The sequence below is a fragment of the Falco peregrinus genome, chromosome 2 (genome assembly GCF_023634155.1).
Source record: "Falco peregrinus isolate bFalPer1 chromosome 2, bFalPer1.pri, whole genome shotgun sequence".
In the NCBI taxonomy this organism is placed as follows: domain Eukaryota; kingdom Metazoa; phylum Chordata; class Aves; order Falconiformes; family Falconidae; genus Falco; species Falco peregrinus.
The window spans coordinates 12494452-12513159 of record NC_073722.1 but is presented as its reverse complement, the minus strand read 5'-3'; the positions used below and the strand labels follow the sequence as shown (position 1 = coordinate 12513159).

The following is an 18708-nucleotide window of genomic DNA, read 5'->3' as shown; positions in this document are numbered from 1 at the left end:
TTAAATATCTGAATGTTTTTTTTACAGGGTACTGGTAAGCTGAGATGTCAGCCTGAAACCATGGCAGTGACAGAACAGACATGGATGGTGCTCTACTCAGTGAATTACATTTTTGAAGCTTACCCTCTGTTTGTGTGCATATAAAGTTAATTTGCAAAACACGACTGTTGATTTCAGAGCACTGCTCGTATATCCCTTGCCTCAGTCAGTTTACTGTTGATTTTTTTCCCCCTTTTGTTGGGAGTAGAGTTCTTTATAATTTGGCTATATGTAGAATATATGTAACAGTATGAAAAAGCAATAGTCTTTCTGCATATGAGACTATGCAGATTGGTTTATATCTGTATCAAATAATGACATTAATTTGAAGCCATAATCACCATTTTGAAGAATATGACTTTGTTTTAACTTGAGATGCTGAGGCCAGAGCAGGGTGCTTTATTGTAATGCCTGGCAGCTGAATAAGTCATCATAGAAGTCTTCAGCCCTAAGGGTTTGCATCCTTAAGCAGCCTGTTGACCTTTTAAAGTTTGCAGAATACCTAAAATATTTCTCTTTTAAACATCTGTCACACTAACATGTCACTGCAAAGTATGTTTAAGCCTATCAGCATTCTTCCACACACCCCTAGAGACGCACAAACGAAAAACATCTGTCTTCGAAGGGCCTGCCAGCTTTGCTTCACACCCCACCCACAGGGCTGGGGGTACCACGGTATCATGAAAATTATTCTGCTGTAACAAAAAGAGACAGCCACAAGTGGATCTCTGGTATAACAGGAGCTGTTTTACAAGGTATCTGCTTTTTGTTTTGCTCCAGGAGCCTTCCTTACCTTCCTGAGCGTGTCAACAAAGCTCCTGAGTGTAAGCCAGGTCATCTTAAAGAATGGCTTTGCTATAGGTAGCAGCTGGGTGAGCTGATTTTCTCCAGATTTTTTGGGGGTGAGGCGGCTCGCCTCATTAGGGCCACACCAAATGGCCACCTGGCTGTTGCCTATTTGATGACAAGATCTGCTGTGACCTGTTTTTCAGTAGCTGGGTGGGAGCTGATGAGAAGAAAGCTACAGTTCAAGCGACAGCATACAGTGATGTGAAACCTTCGAGAAAATGAGTAAGTTTTTCAAGTTTTACTTCTGTGTATAGGGGTGCTACTTAAACACAAGTTGGTATGGCTTTAGAAGCGCCTATGTCTTGTTCTTTGTGTGCTTTGAGATGGAGTCTCTTTAATCTGTGAACTGTAGAGTTTAGTTAGGGCTGTTCGTCTCAAAGCTGGGACGGAAATAAAAGGAAAAGCTTCCTTTTCACAGCTGAGATCTTTGACTGGGCACTGACCGGAGCTGCTTTTCTAGCTTGGTAGGAGCCTGGTGGCAACAGGGTGCTGCCTGCCGAGAGACAGACAGTTGATGATGGAGCAGTGGGAGGTTATTTTATGGAGTTTACTCTAGGTAAAAAAAAAAAAAAAAAGCCATAAGCATTCTTCTCGTTTTCTTCCAATCTGTCTTTCAACTTACTCATATGCTGATTGATGGTACTTACTTTCTTTGTTGTAGCATCTTATAGTCCCTGCATTTTAGGTGATGTTAGAGCTGAAGGTTGTGTTCAAGACTTCTAAAGGTTTCCGACATGAGTTTTGGAAAAGCAGACAGAAAGTTTGTTATGTTATATTAAACCTACTGAAAATTTGACATCCAAACTATTGTAAAGAGAAAAGCACCTTAGGAGTTCTTACACAGCGATGCTGGAGCTTCCGTTACAGTAGGTGCCGTATGTCAGGTGTTGTATCGTAAATTAAGATGGCAGAGGCTGGTATGGTATGTATGGTGGGGCTGTGGGAGAATGGTGTAGCCTTAACGCAGATGGTCACGCAGAGAGGTGGTGCTTCTCTCTGGGAAGCTGTGCCTGGTCCCTGTCAGAGGGTCTTCATTACTTATCTTTAATGTTGTGGCAGCGTTTTGAAACTGTGGTAACTGGGTCTCACAACAGTAGGTCATGGTGCAGTCTGGCGCAATCTGAATCTGGTGCGATCCAGAAACCAAGAAACTGTTGCAAAGAGGCCAGATTCCATCAGGGTGCTCAGGGCATCAAAATGAAGCTGGTGCGTAAGCACTGTAAACCCACAGCCTCCCAAATGGAAAAAGCAGCAGCTCAGAGAAGGCAGCTGTGGCGGTACCGGTGTATTTATTACAGGCAGGGAGCACAGCTCACCCTTGCCATGGTCCCACCAACTTGGGTTGTACGCGCGGTGATGACTTCCAGTGCTGTTACTCTCCAAACTTCTGGCATCCCTGTGACTGACTTAACCATCATCTCTTTGTCTGTTCCAGTTCCTGATAATTCATTAATAATGAGGTACGCTGTAGCTAGAAGATGCTTTTTATCAGAAATGAAATGTTAACTGCAAAAAACACTGGATGCTGTTGTGCTGTTGTATATGTTTTTGTAAGACAAACGGACTAGTTGGGCTTAAGACTAAAACAGCTGGAAAAAAAAGAGAGGAAAATACTGAGGAATAGCATATGGGTTGGTAGGTTAGCTCAGCCTCTGGTGGAGTGTGCCTCAGCCTTTTGCTTAGCTAAAGCATGAGGCTCCAGCACCTGGGGCCGTCCTTCGGACCCTGGCATCAACACCTGATGCTGTGGGAGAAGGCTGGGCCGTGACTAGCGCTCACCAGTTTAGATACATACTGAGGTGTAACGTTAAAGCAAGAACGAAAGCAAAGCAGTCACATCTATTACTGTGCCTCATCCTCTGGTTGGGAAAAAAACATTTCTTTTATGCTATCTCTGTTTCTTTCCGCTAGAAGATAGTCTTGAGTCAGATGTTATATACTTCAAGTGGGAACTGTGTCTTTTGATGCACATTTAGAATGCGGATTTAGTCAATAGTGAAAATATGGATTAGCCCAACAGCAAATAATTAGAACAAAACTGTGGCAGTGAATGCTACATTGGAACATGGCTAGTAACAGAATCGTGACACAAGCTGGTAGTTGCAGTGTTGCTGCTACGAGTGTTTCAGTGCTGGGAATGCAAGGGATGGAAATACAGCGCAGTGCACTCAACTGCAGTGCAAGATGCTCCCAATAAATGGTGGCAGATAACATCTCGCAGCATGTCACATCAGAAGGGAATTTAACTCTGGTTTTCTCTTTTCTGCAGTCTTCAATCTCTCTGCCTATATTTCCTGCATAGCTGCGTCCTCATCCTGTTCTCTAAAATAACTGGTATTTGCGTAACTGACCAACTTGGCATTCGGGGTTTGGAGGAGTGGGATGTTTCTATAGTGCAGGGCCTGTTGTGTGCTTCCAAAGAAATAAAAATGACTACAGGTGACATCTTGTTCTCATGTAGTGGTATTCTGGTATGTTAATAGATGTGTTTGGCCTAAAATTCAGAGGCAGAAACAAAGGCTACCTGAGAAATCAAATGGAACTGAAAAAACGAGTAAATTATTTAATGTAGCTTATATGGAGATGAAGGCATGGTAGAAATGACAAAGGTAAAAATAATCTCTTGGTTTAAAACCAAAAAACAACAAAAACCAAAACCCGAACACTAAAACTCATCAGGGTTTCTCTTTCTTTCTCCAGAGAAGTTCTCCAGAGTTCTTCCCCAACTTTCAGTCTTGTTCCTGGAGTTTCGCACTCCTGAAAAAAAATATCTGCATTTCCAGTTAACTCCAAGAGTTAACTTCCAGGTCCTTCAAACAAAACCCTTGTTGTTTTTTGGGGGGGGTTTGGTTGGTTTTCTGTGGGTTTTGTGGTTTTTTTTAAAGCAAGGATTTCAAAAGCAACTGAAGTAAAGCAGTAATAATCTTTACCGCTTGCAGCAGAGCATGACAGCCTACCTGTGTAATATTCTTTTACATTCCATAATCAAAACTCTGGTCCATGACTAAAGAGAGCAACGTAGTGCTCTGGCTAAAGAAACTCAGCAAAACTACTCTGCCTCCTTCCAACACAACATGCTTTTAATATATGCTATACATCAAGGAAGTAAGGTCTGCTTTCCATGGCACGAACCGTAAGAATTTGAAGCAAGGGATGCCACCACCCTTCAGGTCAGGTGTAAGACAAAGTGAGAAGATGGACGGAGACACCCCTCAGCTTGCAAAGCAGGGCACCTTTGCTCTCACCTTTGGCGTGTGCCACACTCTGCAGCTGTGGCTTCCATCAGGAATAACAGGTTGAGGAAGGTCAGGGGAGTGAGACTTAAATTAGGCCGTAACACACATTTGTAACGTGTGTCGAGCTCGGAGTTTCTGATTGCACCGTATCCTGTTACAACAGATGTAAGATTTCAAGTGGACTTGCATGTAAGCATGTTTTCCTGTGGTATCACACTAATCTTGAGAGTTAAAAGCCAACACTTTTTGTATGGATCTGTCAGATTTAGATCTTACTCCTTTCTTCTGGTGTTTGATTTAAGGCACGTGTCATGGATGACGATTTACAAACTAGAAGATGTGAGCCAGCTAGCCTTTGTTGCAGCTGTTGTGTTTTCCAGTTCAGCTTCCACAGACACAGCTGTTCTGCTGCCTGCCATTTCAGCAGCTTGTGCTGGAGCGCCGTTTCCTAATAATGCCTTTCCCAGGCACAAACACAGCCCAGTACGAGAACCACGGGGACCTCTAAGCAAATTCTCAGAGCTGGAGAGGGGGGAAAAAAAAAAAATACGAAGGGATAAAGCTTTCTGCCATATCACAGTGCGCGTGCATGAACTGAGAGCAGGGCTAACTGGAACTTGTTATGTTTTTCTAGCAGGCCATAACACACTAATGTTGACAATATTTTGGAGTAACTGGTTTTTTTTATTATTTGCTACCATTGTAAACATCTTTCTATTACATAGACATCACAGTTTACATTATTGCTTTAATATTGTGGTAAACAGAAATTGCTATTAGTATGCAGCTATCTAAGCACAGTGTGATAAGAAGAAATTGCCCACGAGCTGTCTTGGGCTGTGGTTTTTTTCTCCCCTAGAGAAAGACAATATACAGACCGGTACAACAAACACCGGTCCAGAGACTGATCGCTCGTGTACTACAGCAACACAAAACAAGTATGACAGAGAAACAATAGGTTACACCTTTACCACGCATTCACTAGCAAGTATTTTCAAGAATACTGACTGTTGAACTCCCACCTAACTAAATACAAACTTTTTCATCACAATATTTCTTAAAAAAAAAAAAAAAGGCTAAACAATATTTTTTTATAAAATATTTCTTATTTAAACTAGGATGAAAAATCAGGAAAATGAATGCTTGGGGCTTTGTGTGTGTCTTTCATTTTTTTTTTTGTTTTCTTTTTCAAAGAGTAAAAATCCAAAACTATTCATCTGAGGTGCTTAAAATTGGCCCCTTTTCCTATTTATTGTCCTTTAGGACAAAATGACAAAATGCCCTGTTCTTTACAGTGCTGTACCAGATGGCAGAAGCACAACCAGTTTAAAAACATTCTCAGTTTCTTCCTTCCTAAGTAGCACCATCTTCAAATCGCTTTCCAACCAAGTCGGTTACTTATGAAACAATGCATTTACTTAGTAAAAAGACTAGATTTTGCTTTTGCTTGTGGTCAGACTTCTACTTATCTTCAGACTAATTAGTTCAGGGAGTGGCACCATGTTTCAAGTGTACACTAAACAACAAAAGTGGAGGTAGTTTGTTAGAAGATTTGCTACAGGAAACAACAAAAAGTTTAGAGAACCACCTTGTTGTCTTCAGTTTTAGATTATTTTTTTCTAAATTGCATATAAGCTTTCACACAGTGAATGTTTTAAAGAGGCAGCAAGTTAGAAAACTAACAGTACTTGTGAATTCTAGTAACACATATTTTAAAACACAACAGTTAATAAATAACAAGAGTATTTACCAAGGTTTCAAGACTCTTAGAATAAAAATAACAACAAATTGATTATATCAACTTGCAGAAAGGTGGCCTACCTCCATTCTGAATCTTCCATAACCTTAGGATTGTCACCCTACAACACAGTTAGTATAAAATACCACTGACTAGTAAAACATCGTTCTTCCCTTCCCTAAACACAATTTTACCTTTTTCCATATATTTTCTAGCTACCACCATAATACAATTAGCCTACCACTGGGGCAAAACAGGGATGCCCAGTACTAGTCTACCTACGCACAGTGACTCCTAGACAGGACCGGGCTACTTGTTCATAGGAAGCTACATGCAAATCCTAACTGTTTACTGGGGAGTTGTATTGGAGCCTAACATAAACATTCACCATAGTTACTACATGCAAACTAATTAATTCCCATATATCTCACTCATCTGATGATGGCTGGCTTTACTTTTTTTCCTTGTATACTGCCACAGTTTACTCCCATCTAACACTTGGATTTTTTAAAAAAAAAATGACTATGCATCTCGCATCGGTCTTAATCTACATTCTACACTAAAACACCTTAGGTGTGTGATAGGACATCTGAAACTTGATGGTTGGGCTTTAAAAGCCACAACAGTAATTAAACCATCGGTCTCCTCCTGAACAAGGAACAGAGTGAAAGTTTCGGGGCTGGAAAGAGGACCGAGTAGATTTCTTTTTGGCAACAGTTGCAAAAATCGGGGGAAAAAACAAAAAAAGGTTGCAGAGTCTAGCACGGGGGTACTTGCTAGCAAGCGGTAGATGACAATAGAGACTGGGATCTCCTTTCCTGCTGCTGCTAAACATACTGGGGTGGCTTCTGAAATTTAAAAGGTCAGTCTCATGTCACCTGCAAAGGAAATCTACAAGCAATTATTAATGAAGGAAGACAAACATGACAGAAGCTGAGGCTAGAAAGTAACAGACAACTAACCTCTCGGCCACTGGGAGAATGTCCGCTTCCCGCTTCCTCCCTCGGATTTTAGGGATGTACAGTATCTACAAGGGTCAGAGAACCAGAGCTCTGCCGCACGACCCAAATCCCAGAACACTCTCCACGGGATCTCAGCTTTTTCAGTGGTGAGAATTCCAGGACCCAAGTACCTCAGAGCAGCAGAACTAGGCTTCCCGCGGTCAGTTTTGTACCTAATCCAGTCACTTTAGCTGTTCAGTTTACACACCATGGCATAACCATAAATATGCTCCCTCCAAGCATCTTAACATTAGTTTTGTTTTTTTTTTTAGTAAGCAGCATCAACCCAACACAGATGAAATTAACCCTTCTCCACCCTGCACGTGTTGAACTTGAGAACTGTTTAACTCTTGTTTGTACCTTGCGTATCATAAAAAGAACCCAGTGTGCATTACCTCCTACACACACCCTGTCTACCCTCATCAGGAGCTTTCCCACAAATAAAAGACCACTGACACCTAAGGGCTCAAGAGCAACTGGGTGGATGCAGTGCAAGAAGCCCCGCGTTACACAAAACCAACTCGCAGAACTACTGAGGTGGGAAGGCACCTCTGGATGTGTGATATGACACCACCACCTTGTCCAACCCCCTGCCTAAAGCAGGGTCACCTAAAGCAGGTGCTTAGGACCATGTCCAGTTGGGTTTTGATTATCTCCAAGGAGATGTTGTATTAAATACTATTAACAACACGTTTAATACTTATGTAGTGTAACATTACTCATTACAAAATGGGGCTTGTCTTTTTTTTTCTTCTTGCGTTCAGTGTTTGTATTCTTCAGGAATCTCTTCATGATTAGTCATTGACTAGAAGTTAACTAATTTACCTGAGATGATTTAAAAAAAATAAAAGGCATGAAAGCTTCTGTTAGCATACAAATTTTGTGCCACTGTGTGCTATTTAGGTATATACTGAAAGAGTCTTTCCCAAGTAAATCAAGCTTCTAAGGGTATGATCTGGTTACAGAATCATAAAAATGCTGATTGAATAAAGCAGAAGGCACTTATTTAATAGTAGGTTTTAGAAAATGAAGTGATGGTCATACCAAATCTGTTTAAAGTTACTCTAAGCAATAATTAGTTACAATATAGATATGAAGTCCTATTGACTAGATTGTCTGAGGATGCCAAGACTAAGCAACACATCGCAGTTGCATCCCTTCCATGGAAAATACATCTTTGTCAGAGACTTGTACTCAGGTGTGGATTTATTTTCACAAAATAGGAACTGCAGCTGCAATGAAGGTTTTTACAAGTGAACTTTATAAAAGGGCTAATTAACTCTCTTGTACTTCCCACTGAGAATACTCCATTAGCTGCTAAAAGAAAGGGATGACAACAGACAGACAGTCAAACAACCTGAGCAGATTCAATCAGATCAGAAAGAATTGTATATTTTTACAGTAAGAATATATTTAGGAGTAGCTTTAGTCTGAGGATCTGATCCTCACACTGATGATCTGTAGTTCTTTTTGTTCGTTTGCAAACTAAGCTTTTTTCCAAGCATAGGAATCTGCTGACACAAATCCATAGATAAAAAAAAAAACAACTTCCTTGGAAGTAATTTCTAGTAAGTATGTCAGTATGTTGATGGATTAAGCCTCTCCTCCAAAATAATAAGCAACTAATACATCCCCTTTGTGGACCTCTTCGTTATAGAAAAATTTAACATGGATGAGTGTCAACTACATGTACAGAACAAGAACACAAAAAGTCTAAAAGCAGAGTAACTTCAATTTTAAAAAGTTTTTTAAAAGACAATTAACAGTCAAACCTATTCATGGAAAACATGATGCAGCATAAATATCTGCTTCATGTTCCTGCGCCAAGAAGTATTAAAGAAATTGTGAAAGCAAGTGATTCAGAGGCTCTTCAGATTTGTGGGTTGGGTTTTGTGTTAGTGTGTTGGTTAGGGGTTTTGTTTGTGGGTTGTTTTGTGTTTGTTTTTTTTTATAAAAAGCTGTCCTTTGGAGAATAGCATATAAAGAGCTGTAAACAGAAGTTGATTGTCCAAGCTTTCTTAACTGAATTTTGATTATTTTTTTAAAATGTAAAAAAAAAAAATTCTGTTATTAAACAGTTTTTGGTGAAACATGCAAAACTTCCATCCAAATGCATAATTCCATTTGTGATGCAGAACCTCATAGACTGCAGAGGAGTTAAGGTTTCTTTGTATTTTGTAAGGTTAGTATCACATCACAATCCAGTAGAAGTCCCTTAATTTTTTCATGGAATTTCTCTCTGTACTGGTTGAAGTGCATAATGCTTTCTGGTTCTTCTTCAAACCAGAACTTGTCAAACTCATAAACCAGATAACCTGTGAAGAAAATAAAATCTGCAAAAATGACCTGCAGAGTTTTCTACCTTGATCTAGCTAGACTTAGAATGATCCCTTAGACTCTATTCAATCCCTTAAAACAGAGGCTATTCCATCCTGGTCAACTGCAGGTTTTTGGACACTGTAACAATGAACAAAGAAAAAATTATCTACAAATACTGAGTTTTCAGACTGCAGTCTCTAATATATAGAAAGCCACCCAAATTTATCCCTTAAATGCACATTTCTGTAGCACATATAAGCACCAGGTGCGTTTCCAACACCTGATCCAGAAGATAAACAGCTTGCTCTGCCTAATGAGAAAAGAGCAGAAATGCACTCAAAAAAACCTAACCTGTGTTGCAGGCCTCCCCAGAGCAGTCTGTACTAAAGCAGCTACGGATACTTACAGTAAAACTGATGGAAGTGCTCCATCTGTGGCAATCCAGAGACCATGTTGTACAGATGAGACTTTAAAGCACCATTCTTAAGTAAGCTGTATGCCATTTCTGTCAGATTGATTCCAACTATTGCATAAGAATATCTGCAACACCAATCATAGGTCACGTTTTACCTTATGGATCTGAAATGGTCTATATTAAGGTAACTGTAGAGTCAATTTTTTCTGATGGTGCTTGTGGACAAGCTGACTCCGGCCTACAGACCACTCTTTCCATTCCCTGGTGCATCCAATCATGTAGAAAGTTATTTTAAAATGCTAGTTTTCTATACGATAGCATGGCAAATGCCTCCATTAGGCAATAATGAGATGCTAAGGCTAATCAACATTGACCTCCATCTGCTCATTTGAAATAATTACATCTGCTGGAATATTAAAAATCTGACATCAAAAATGTTTGTTACAATATAAATGGACTGGCCATCTCAACCTCTTCAAGCTGGAAAACCCTGGTTTTCTATTGCACGGCACAGGAAAAAAAGAAAGGGATTAATTTGTGTCAATGATACGGGTATTCAATTGATCTAAACGTCTCGGATATCCTATTCATGACCTAGTTGCGTGAGGCAGTATGATTTACAATTGAAGTCACGAAAGCCTCTCATTCTTGGTAGGTGGCTGAGTTAACTGGGGACTAGATGGATCAGGTGATAGGCACAGGTTTACCAGCTTCCCTCTGTATTGGACTCGTTTTAGAGGATATTTCCCTGTAAAATGAGCTAAGTGTATTAATACACAAAGTTTTCAGAAATGAAGTTAAAGCTGAACAACAAAATATCTGTTTGTAGATGCTTACTACAGAACAGAAACCTAGCAAATAAAGTGACCTTAAGAGATAATCTATACCATCCCCACACAGGATTAGTACAAAGGCCAAAAAACTAATATTCATTTCTAAATCAAACCTAAGCTTATTACACGTAAAGCTAACAATTACGTTAAAGGTGTTCACTGTGCTAACCAGAGCCAATACTTTGCAGTATTTTCTGTCCCAACAAGTCTATTCTGGAGGAAAAAAAAAAAAAAGCTGCACATAATTCCCAGCCTGAAATTTACTTCTGTGTTCAGTTTTTCACGCCTTTCTGCTTTGGCCCTTTTTTTCATCCTTTAATGGAAAAACACACAAATATTTTCCTCTTTATTTTCAGGACATGCACTTGGCAATCTTCACATGAGCTCTTGCACAGAACAAGCCAGGAAAAGTCCTATAGTGACTTACCCCAGCTTTGGGTGATTTGAACGAGAAAGGATCTGACGAGCTTCATCAGTGTAATGCTTACTGAAATACCTGTCAATGTAAAACAGAATCTTCCGTTATTTTTTTTTAAGATCATATGAAAAAATATTAACGCGTTCAACATAAAAACATGTAGCTTTAAAGCTGACAACTACTCTGTACTGAAAAATGGCAAAAAATGAAAACCAAGGAGAAGGTAGCAAATTAGATTATATTCAGCATGAACCAATACAGTAAAAAAAAAAAAAAAATAATCATTGTGTCTGAACATCAAATAAGAAGTTCATTCCAGTCTGCAAATTAGCTTAGCAAAGTTATGCAAACCTGGGTTTTTTTTCCTTACAGTAATTCAGGATTTTTTTAAGCTTCTGACATGTTACTTTCTAAGTTATAACCTACTGAATCTATCATATGACAAGAAAAAAGGTGTCTTGGGTAACTTTCTGTTGCTCCCCTTGCTTGTTGGCCTCTACCCAACCACGTTTACAGATGTGCAGCTGCCAGAAATGTTGACTTATTTAGAAAACACTAGGCTTTGCTGTACAGAAGCTACCACTTACATTTGCTTCTATTCAGTCATTATTAGAAACAACACTAACTAGAGAAAATACACAGATACTGAAAATTAGTTACAACATAAATACTTCTTTTCACTTACACCAGATTCACTAACCCCAGCAGGCCCATTCCTCTGAAGTCTGTTTTGGGATCATCACCTTGGAAGCCAATGTCACACCACTGCTTGGTGATTCTGGCCTTCAGATTCTCATGAGGCATCAGCAAATTCCAAAGCTGCACAAATATGCTTCCATGTTATGCACAGCTGCTAAAGTATTCCAGGTCACATCATTCAGAACACTTGCTGCTGCACATTAGAAACCATTCACCAAGGAACAGGATACAATCTGCATGCTGTTCTTTTCCGTTAGTGGCAATCTGGAGTCACGCTACAATGGCTTATTTCAGCAATTATGAAAATTATTACATTTAACATTAAATGCGATAATTCCCCTTCACAGACATAAGCCGCTGCATCAACACTAAAGAAACGAAGACTTTGTTTCACTTCAGAAATTAATTTATGCATCATTTTCTAACAGGACAGCTATAAACCGAAATACAAATTCTCAGTGAATGCTTACTTAACGTGTCAATGTTGGGACTTGTGTAGCAAGTTAATTATGAAATGCTAAGAAAATGACATGCTAATATATTTGCACAGTAGAAGCTATTGAGAAAAGCCTCAAGCAGTATTATGCTATTTGCTTGCTATTATTTATTCTTACCTAAAATACATTACTGATTGGTTTATCTTCCAGCATTAGACTACCCTCTTTGACATTGATGGGATGCGATATAAGAAAACACTAGTGTCTTTTTTATTTAGTAATTATTCATTTACAATGTTAGACATGTGCATAAGGTTAAATATCTCTTTAGTTAGGATTCCTCAGTGACCCATTACAAAATTGTTTTCCTACTTACTTGTTGTTGTTACGTCTGATTTCACATAAAATAATCCCAGAGCAAGTAATTCTAGTTTACTAATTTGTTTTGCTTTAATGTTGCATTTCAATGTGTCACTTCAATAATCGCTTAGCAGTTCACAAGTAGAAAAGAGCTTTAAATAGGCCAGCTGGTAAGAATACTACTGATAAATCAAGCTGTTGGACTTGGAGGGGAAAAAACCCAAACAAACAGCTTTTGTATTTAAAATATTATTTTTACCTCAATTAACTGTTCCTCATGTTCTTCATTTTCCGAATCATATGGGACCTTCCTCAGATTTTCCACATTCAAATACAGTTTTTTATAACCAGATATCTGCAGTAAGGATATATGCAGATTTGTCTTAAACCTGAAATAATTAAAAAAACACCACACAGAAGCTGTTAAAGAGGCATAGTCAGCCATAAATTATTGCTTGAACTACCAGGTAAGACCTTTCTTACCTTAATGCAATTTGAACATTAGAATTAGGAGTGCTTTACATTTATCTTTCAAACTAAAGCATACTGGTTAAATATACTAATATACGGAACTTATTTTTACTTAGAAAAACTCAGTCAGGCCCTGTCACTTAAATTATGGAAGAAAAAGCTAAATAGCTAAAATCTGTGATGACACCAGAAAACTCCATATACCATGCTGACTCTTTTTACCTTCACTTACCCCCAGCCTTTTTCTAAGTCTTAAAATGAAACTGTCAGAAATATTTATAGCTTCAAAGAAGCATTTCACAAACCTTAAAATTTTGACTATTGACAATATTTCCTCTCAGCTACTCATAATTACTTATACTGATGAACAGAAACAATATCCAAGCCATTACATACAGTTCACGTAATCAACCTATGCAATAATCATATTACTTAGAAATAAGTAGTAACAGAAGGGACTTACAAGATAGAGGTGCAGTTATCCCAAATCCATGTCAAGTAAAACTTCACAATTTATTTTCTAGAACTCAAGAGGATGTAACCATACCTTAATTTCTAATTTCATTGTAAAGATGTGTGCTTAATGGCCTAAATATTTTATCAGATTAAGCAACTGCAAGAACGTGCCAAGAAGTCAGAATTGTCCGGAATGAAGAACTTAATGTTCGGGTTCCAAACATACCTTGTATCCTTCTGTTCAATTTTCTTTTCTTTCATTACATCTCTCACACACTTCTCTACTTCAGCTTCCTCAACATGTACGGCATTTCTTAAAACCTAGGCAGTTAACACAGTAAAAGGCTTAATAAGGAACGCAGAAATCTATCCACTTTATTCTTATTTCTCAGCTTCTGTATACCTGGCGTGTATGTATTCTTTACTATCAAAGGAGAACTGTCAGTTTATTGCAACTGTCTACAACAAATGGGCTCAACTCGCATATAAAAGGTATTAATTACATAAAAGCATAATTTATAACTTTGTCAGACTGTAAACAATGATTACACAGAAGTCCCACAAAGAATAAAGAGCTCAAGAGTTGCTTAGTCCAGGTTCTTGTTTGCTTTCAAATGCTGAATTGAAAGATGTTTTTCCTAATCCAATTGAAACAAACACAGCTACGGAGGAGCAGACATGGTAAAACTTCAACAAGGAAATAATGCTTCAGAATTAGGAGAGCTAACAGAGTTGAGGTTTCAATGCTGGTGTGAAACAAACAAACTTGATGTAAGATACTGCTCTTTTGCAGTCTTCTAGAATAAAGGGCAAACGCTAGTAATGACAATTATACAGTGCCCACCTAAAATCACAACAATTTTACTTCATCTTCTAAACTTTTTATGGCTACAGTGCATTCTTTAACAGAATTCGTGCTAACACCAAAGCAGCTTCATTTCAGTAAAGCAAAAGGTTAACTCTTATAAAATTGAATGTTAATACATTTGACCTAATTAAGAGATGCTAAAAGATTTACCCATACTGTGCTCTACTGCAACAAAGATGCTTGTGGCAGTTACTAGTTCTTTCTCAACATCACAGCTACAAAAAGGCAGAATGCAGTCACCTCACTGTCAAAAGAGGAAAAGTTTTGTTCCAGATACACAAATTTGAGGGGTTTCAAGTGTCAGCTTATGTCTAACTTGCTACAGTACAACTGGAATGAGCTTGTCAGTTAAATGTCTACCTGCAAACTCGCATGACATTTTTTTTCAACAACTCAAGACACCGTTGCATACACTGGGTTTAACTGTTTTGTCGGTATCACACTTCTGGTTTCTACAAAACCAGCAAAAGAGACCGGTGTGACAGGGAGAACTGACCCTCTCCAAGAACAGCAGCTCTTAACGACGTGTCCAACTTCCTGCTAGAGAGCAGGTGATCTTTCAGAGAGACGGAAGCAAATAGGGGACATGGGGCTATTTCTGAGAAACCCTGACTAACCCTAGCATCCAGAACCCAAAACGCTGCTCTCTCCCCTCTGCCTTTTATTCCCCTACTTTCCTCCACCCTCAGAAAGTAAATGGACATGTTCTTTTCTGGGATCTGATGCTGAAAGAAGGTTTAATTACAGTTTAATCTCTAGCATCTTTTACCTTACTCTTTGATGATTCCAGTGAATGTTCTGTAATACAAAAAAAATATGTCAGAGTTAAATTGAACTGAGTTGTTTTAAATCAATGACAATGGGTGTTCTTGTGGCATGCAGGTAGTATAAAATTTTGCATCCCTTATATACATGTAATGAATCAAAAATCACTGCACCTTAGAATCAACAGGTATCGGGTAACTGAAGGTCTTAGTTTACATGGATCCTTGTATCGACCTCCAGTACAATGCTGAAAGGAGACTTGGATTTTTTAAAACATCCATCAGTTGTACAAAGCTGTCAAGAGAAGAACGTCTCCTTTCTCAGAAATGTTTTTGTGTTTATTGCAGACAATAAGGAAGCAAAGTCACTTCCTCAAACTGTTGTTCAAAGGGCGAGAACTATAAGTAGATACTTAAATTACTATTTTTGACCAGAATTCTGCATCAAGCAGAGCGGTGCAGTTAAGCACTCGTCGTGTGTGTGTATCATGTCCCCCACAGCAGGCATCTGTGTCTGCTCTGCGGGGCTTTTTTTAGTAACAGGCACGTAAAAACAAAGGCAAAGCTTGGGGAATGTTGAGATTTCCGAACCCCCTTTTGCAGCGAACTGGAATTACCCTGGCGAGCGGGCAGAGGGAACTAAACCTGGCACTCTGAGGTAAATTCCTCAGGGAATAGGCGGGAAGGCGGGGCGGGCACAGCGACCCAGGACAGGCCGGGGACAGGCACCGCTTCCCACCTCCCGCTTTCCACGGCGTTTCTAAAGAGCTCTCCAGAGGTAGCCCCCACCCCAACCCCGGGCCGGCAGGACAGCCCCCCCCCCCCCCCCGGCCGGTAGTCCGCATTACCTATGCTCAGTGTCCGCCGCGCCCCCGCCCCGCAGCCGTCGAGGAGGCGCTGCAGCTCGCACTTGCCGGTGAGCAGCCTCCACAGCCACTTCAGCCAGAACCGCACGTAGCTGCTGTACAGGAAGCCCCACAAGTGCACCAGCATCTTCTGCGGGAAGAGAGCCCCGCGTCAGCGCCCGCGCCCCCAGCCGCGCCCCCCGCGCCTCCCGCCCCCGCCAGAGCCCTCCGGGAAGGCCGCCCGGCCGCGTCCCCTCAGCGCCGCGTCCCCTCAGCGCCGCGCCGCCCGCCTGCGCCGCCAACGGCCGCCCCGCGCCCACCGTGGCGGCGACCTAGCGGCGCCCAGCCGCCCCCCGCATCCCGCCGCCGGAAGCCGGCCTGCCCCGACCCGGAAGTGATGGCGGGGCGGAAGTGCGGTGCGGAGGGGCCGGGGGCCGTTACCGGCCGCGCCGCGCTCTCCTCGGGGAGCCGTAACGGCGCCCCGTCCCGCTCCCCCGCCCTCCCTCTGCCACCGCCTTTCCGCCCCGGGCGGAGGGGCGAGCGGGGAGCGGGCGGCCTAGCTCGGGGAGCGCCGCCTCTTGCCCCCTTAGCCCGGGGCAGGCGCAGGCCGCCCCCGGTAGCGCCGCGGAGGCCGGCCCCGGGCCCTCAAGGCTGAGCCCGGCGGGCCGTCCCGCTGGCCACCGCCTCCAGCCTGCTGGCGGCGCCGTGCAAAACGGCTGGGGATCGCTTGTGCTCCTTTAGTGGTCACAAAACCGTGCCTGAAGGCTCCTTGCTATGCATATATATATATTTATACATACAAGGTGCCGCTATAGCTGAAGGCAACGCTACCGGGAAGGACGTTGGGGATTTAGTTGGGCTCGGCGCTTCTAAGGGGGGGTGCTTTGCCGTGGCTGAAGGGAAGAGGTTCAGCCCAAGCCTTTCATTTAGTTCCTGGTTGCTGCGCCCATTGTGTTTGTGTTGTAATTAACGATTGTTTTGGTAAATATGGGTTGAACAGTTCCTCTGAGGGCAGCGGAAGGGGTGCCCGTTCCTCTGAATTGTATGCAAAATTTGGAGGGTTGGAAGACAGCTGACAGACTTGCTTGACCACATTCTGGTACTTTTTTTTTTTTTTTTTTTTTTTTTGATGTGAGGAAATTGAAGCACCTTTCGTACAGAATCAAAAGCCACACAGCAGGTCTGGTGGCCTGTGGCCCACAGAGGATTTCTGAGGGTGGGCCAACACGTCTGGCACCCTCCCTTTGGAGGGGTGCAGAGTTTCATGTGGGGGAAACCTTGATATGTGAGCTTCAGTTGTTCGCAGATCTGATTCCTGCTCCTCACAACCACGAGGAGAGGCGGTGCATGTTGAGGCAGCAGGTGGTTGGTTTCTTCAGTGTAACTTCTTAAGCAAGTAATCTGGATTTTAAAGCATTGGCGTGCTGCTGGACAAAAATAAACTAATAAATATTTCCCTTTATTAAAAAGTATTCTTACTTGGTGAGAGGATGGCGTGATGGTTCTATCGCGTTACCTACACATAAGCCAAAAAACAAAAAACACCTTTAAAAAGTATCAAAGATCCAGTGCCTAAGAACTGGTAAAAGGAATTGGAAGAAAGAAATTCATATGCGTTGCAAGGCCTGGGTAAGCTACAGCTCCTGCTTAGCTTGTATGTGAGACAACTTTGAGCAAATAATCCAGATCAAGAAAAAAGACTGTGCTACACCTCCCATCTGGCCATTTGGCCGAGCACTGGTGCTGCTACAGTGTTTAAACACAGGTAGGCTAAAAGTTTGTCCTCGGGAGAATCCTGGCTTCAGCAGCAGCGGGGTGTTAACAGTCTGATGTTGGGAAGGCAGAGGAATTGTAACAGCAATGGAAGGGTGGTCAGGTCCTTGCTGTCACTTCCTTATGCCCACGTGTGGATTGCTCTCAGTTCATTAGGAGCATGAGCTACCGGAATTACTTAGAAAGTCCAGCAGGTGCATCCTTAAAGTGTGGGTCTGTGCGAACAGCATGGACATTTCTAGCTGATGAGACTTTTCTTGATGTATATCAAAATAAAACCTAACTGCTTCAAGAGTTTCACTTTCCGTTGCATCTTTTAATGGATTAAAGAGTTCATACCAATACAAATACAGGTTTTCCTGTTATTTATACTTAAAAAGAAATTCCTTTTTGCATGGATTGTGGACAACCGAGGCAACTTCTACTACAGATTTTGGAATTTGTTCCACTTCCTATTTTGGTTTATGACAATCTTAAACTTTATCGTAACAATAAATACAGTACATGATCGTTGTTTTCTTAGTTCTCTTTGCTTCCAGTCTCCGGGACTGACGTGTAGAGTATCCGGTGTTGACAATACATTGCACCATACTTGTTTATGTTATAATTAGATTTGTTGAGGTAAGCTTGACAGTTTTTGAGGTCTTGTTCTAAAGCGTTTCTGAAATGCAAGAGTTTAAAAGATGCCAGTTTTTATCTAGTGTGTACTTTTTTTTTTTGCTCATACAACATTTTCATTACTTAAATCTGTTTTTTAAAGTAAAATCTGCAACCAGTTACATTTATTTATTTAAAAATATTAAAGCACATGTTTTGGACAGGTTTTTTACAGCTTGTTATAACTCACAAAACAGTGAGCGTGTTTGATTTTACGCAACTGTTAGTACCTGAATCACGCAAGATGCTTCTGTATCGTCATGTTCAGTCAATCCATAAATTATATTAGGACAGTCAAAAATATAAAGTGGTAGCTTGAGAGAAAGAGTTCTAGCTTCCTCTTTCTGTGTTCAGTAGTTGGCTTCCGATATTACCTTCACAGAGACTTTGGTTGGAGGAAAGATAATGATCTTTTGTTTACCTTTTAAAATCATATTTCTTAGGTGAGAGCAGAGCAAATAAAAGGGGACTTGAACCAGCAATATCAGTTGGATCTCTACACGGTCAGAAAACTTTCCATGGCAGCAACT

At 41.0% G+C, this 18708-nt stretch overlaps 1 protein-coding gene across 3 annotated transcripts; it reads right to left on the bottom strand.

The window, feature by feature from the left end:
* Nucleotides 1-3748: 3748 nt before the first annotated feature.
* ELMOD2 (ELMO domain containing 2) lies at nt 3749-16182 on the bottom strand. Of its 3 annotated transcripts, none has more exons than XM_055797422.1 (9): nt 16069-16182; nt 15752-15899; nt 14909-14937; nt 13498-13592; nt 12604-12733; nt 11534-11667; nt 10858-10926; nt 9589-9722; nt 3749-4646 (listed from the first exon to the last, which is right to left on the bottom strand). In XM_055797422.1, the coding sequence occupies exons 2-9, from the start codon at nt 15894-15896 to the stop codon at nt 4573-4575; spliced, it is 810 nt and encodes a 269-aa protein (XP_055653397.1). In that variant the 5' UTR covers nt 15897-15899; nt 16069-16182; the 3' UTR covers nt 3749-4572. The 3 variants fall into 3 exon arrangements, with proteins under 3 accessions (XP_055653397.1, XP_055653395.1, XP_055653396.1); XM_055797420.1 differs by lacking the exon at nt 3749-4646 and adding an exon at nt 5188-9178; XM_055797421.1 differs by lacking the exon at nt 3749-4646 and adding an exon at nt 5188-9178 and having other exon boundaries at nt 11549-11667.
* Nucleotides 16183-18708: the final 2526 nt, after the last annotated feature.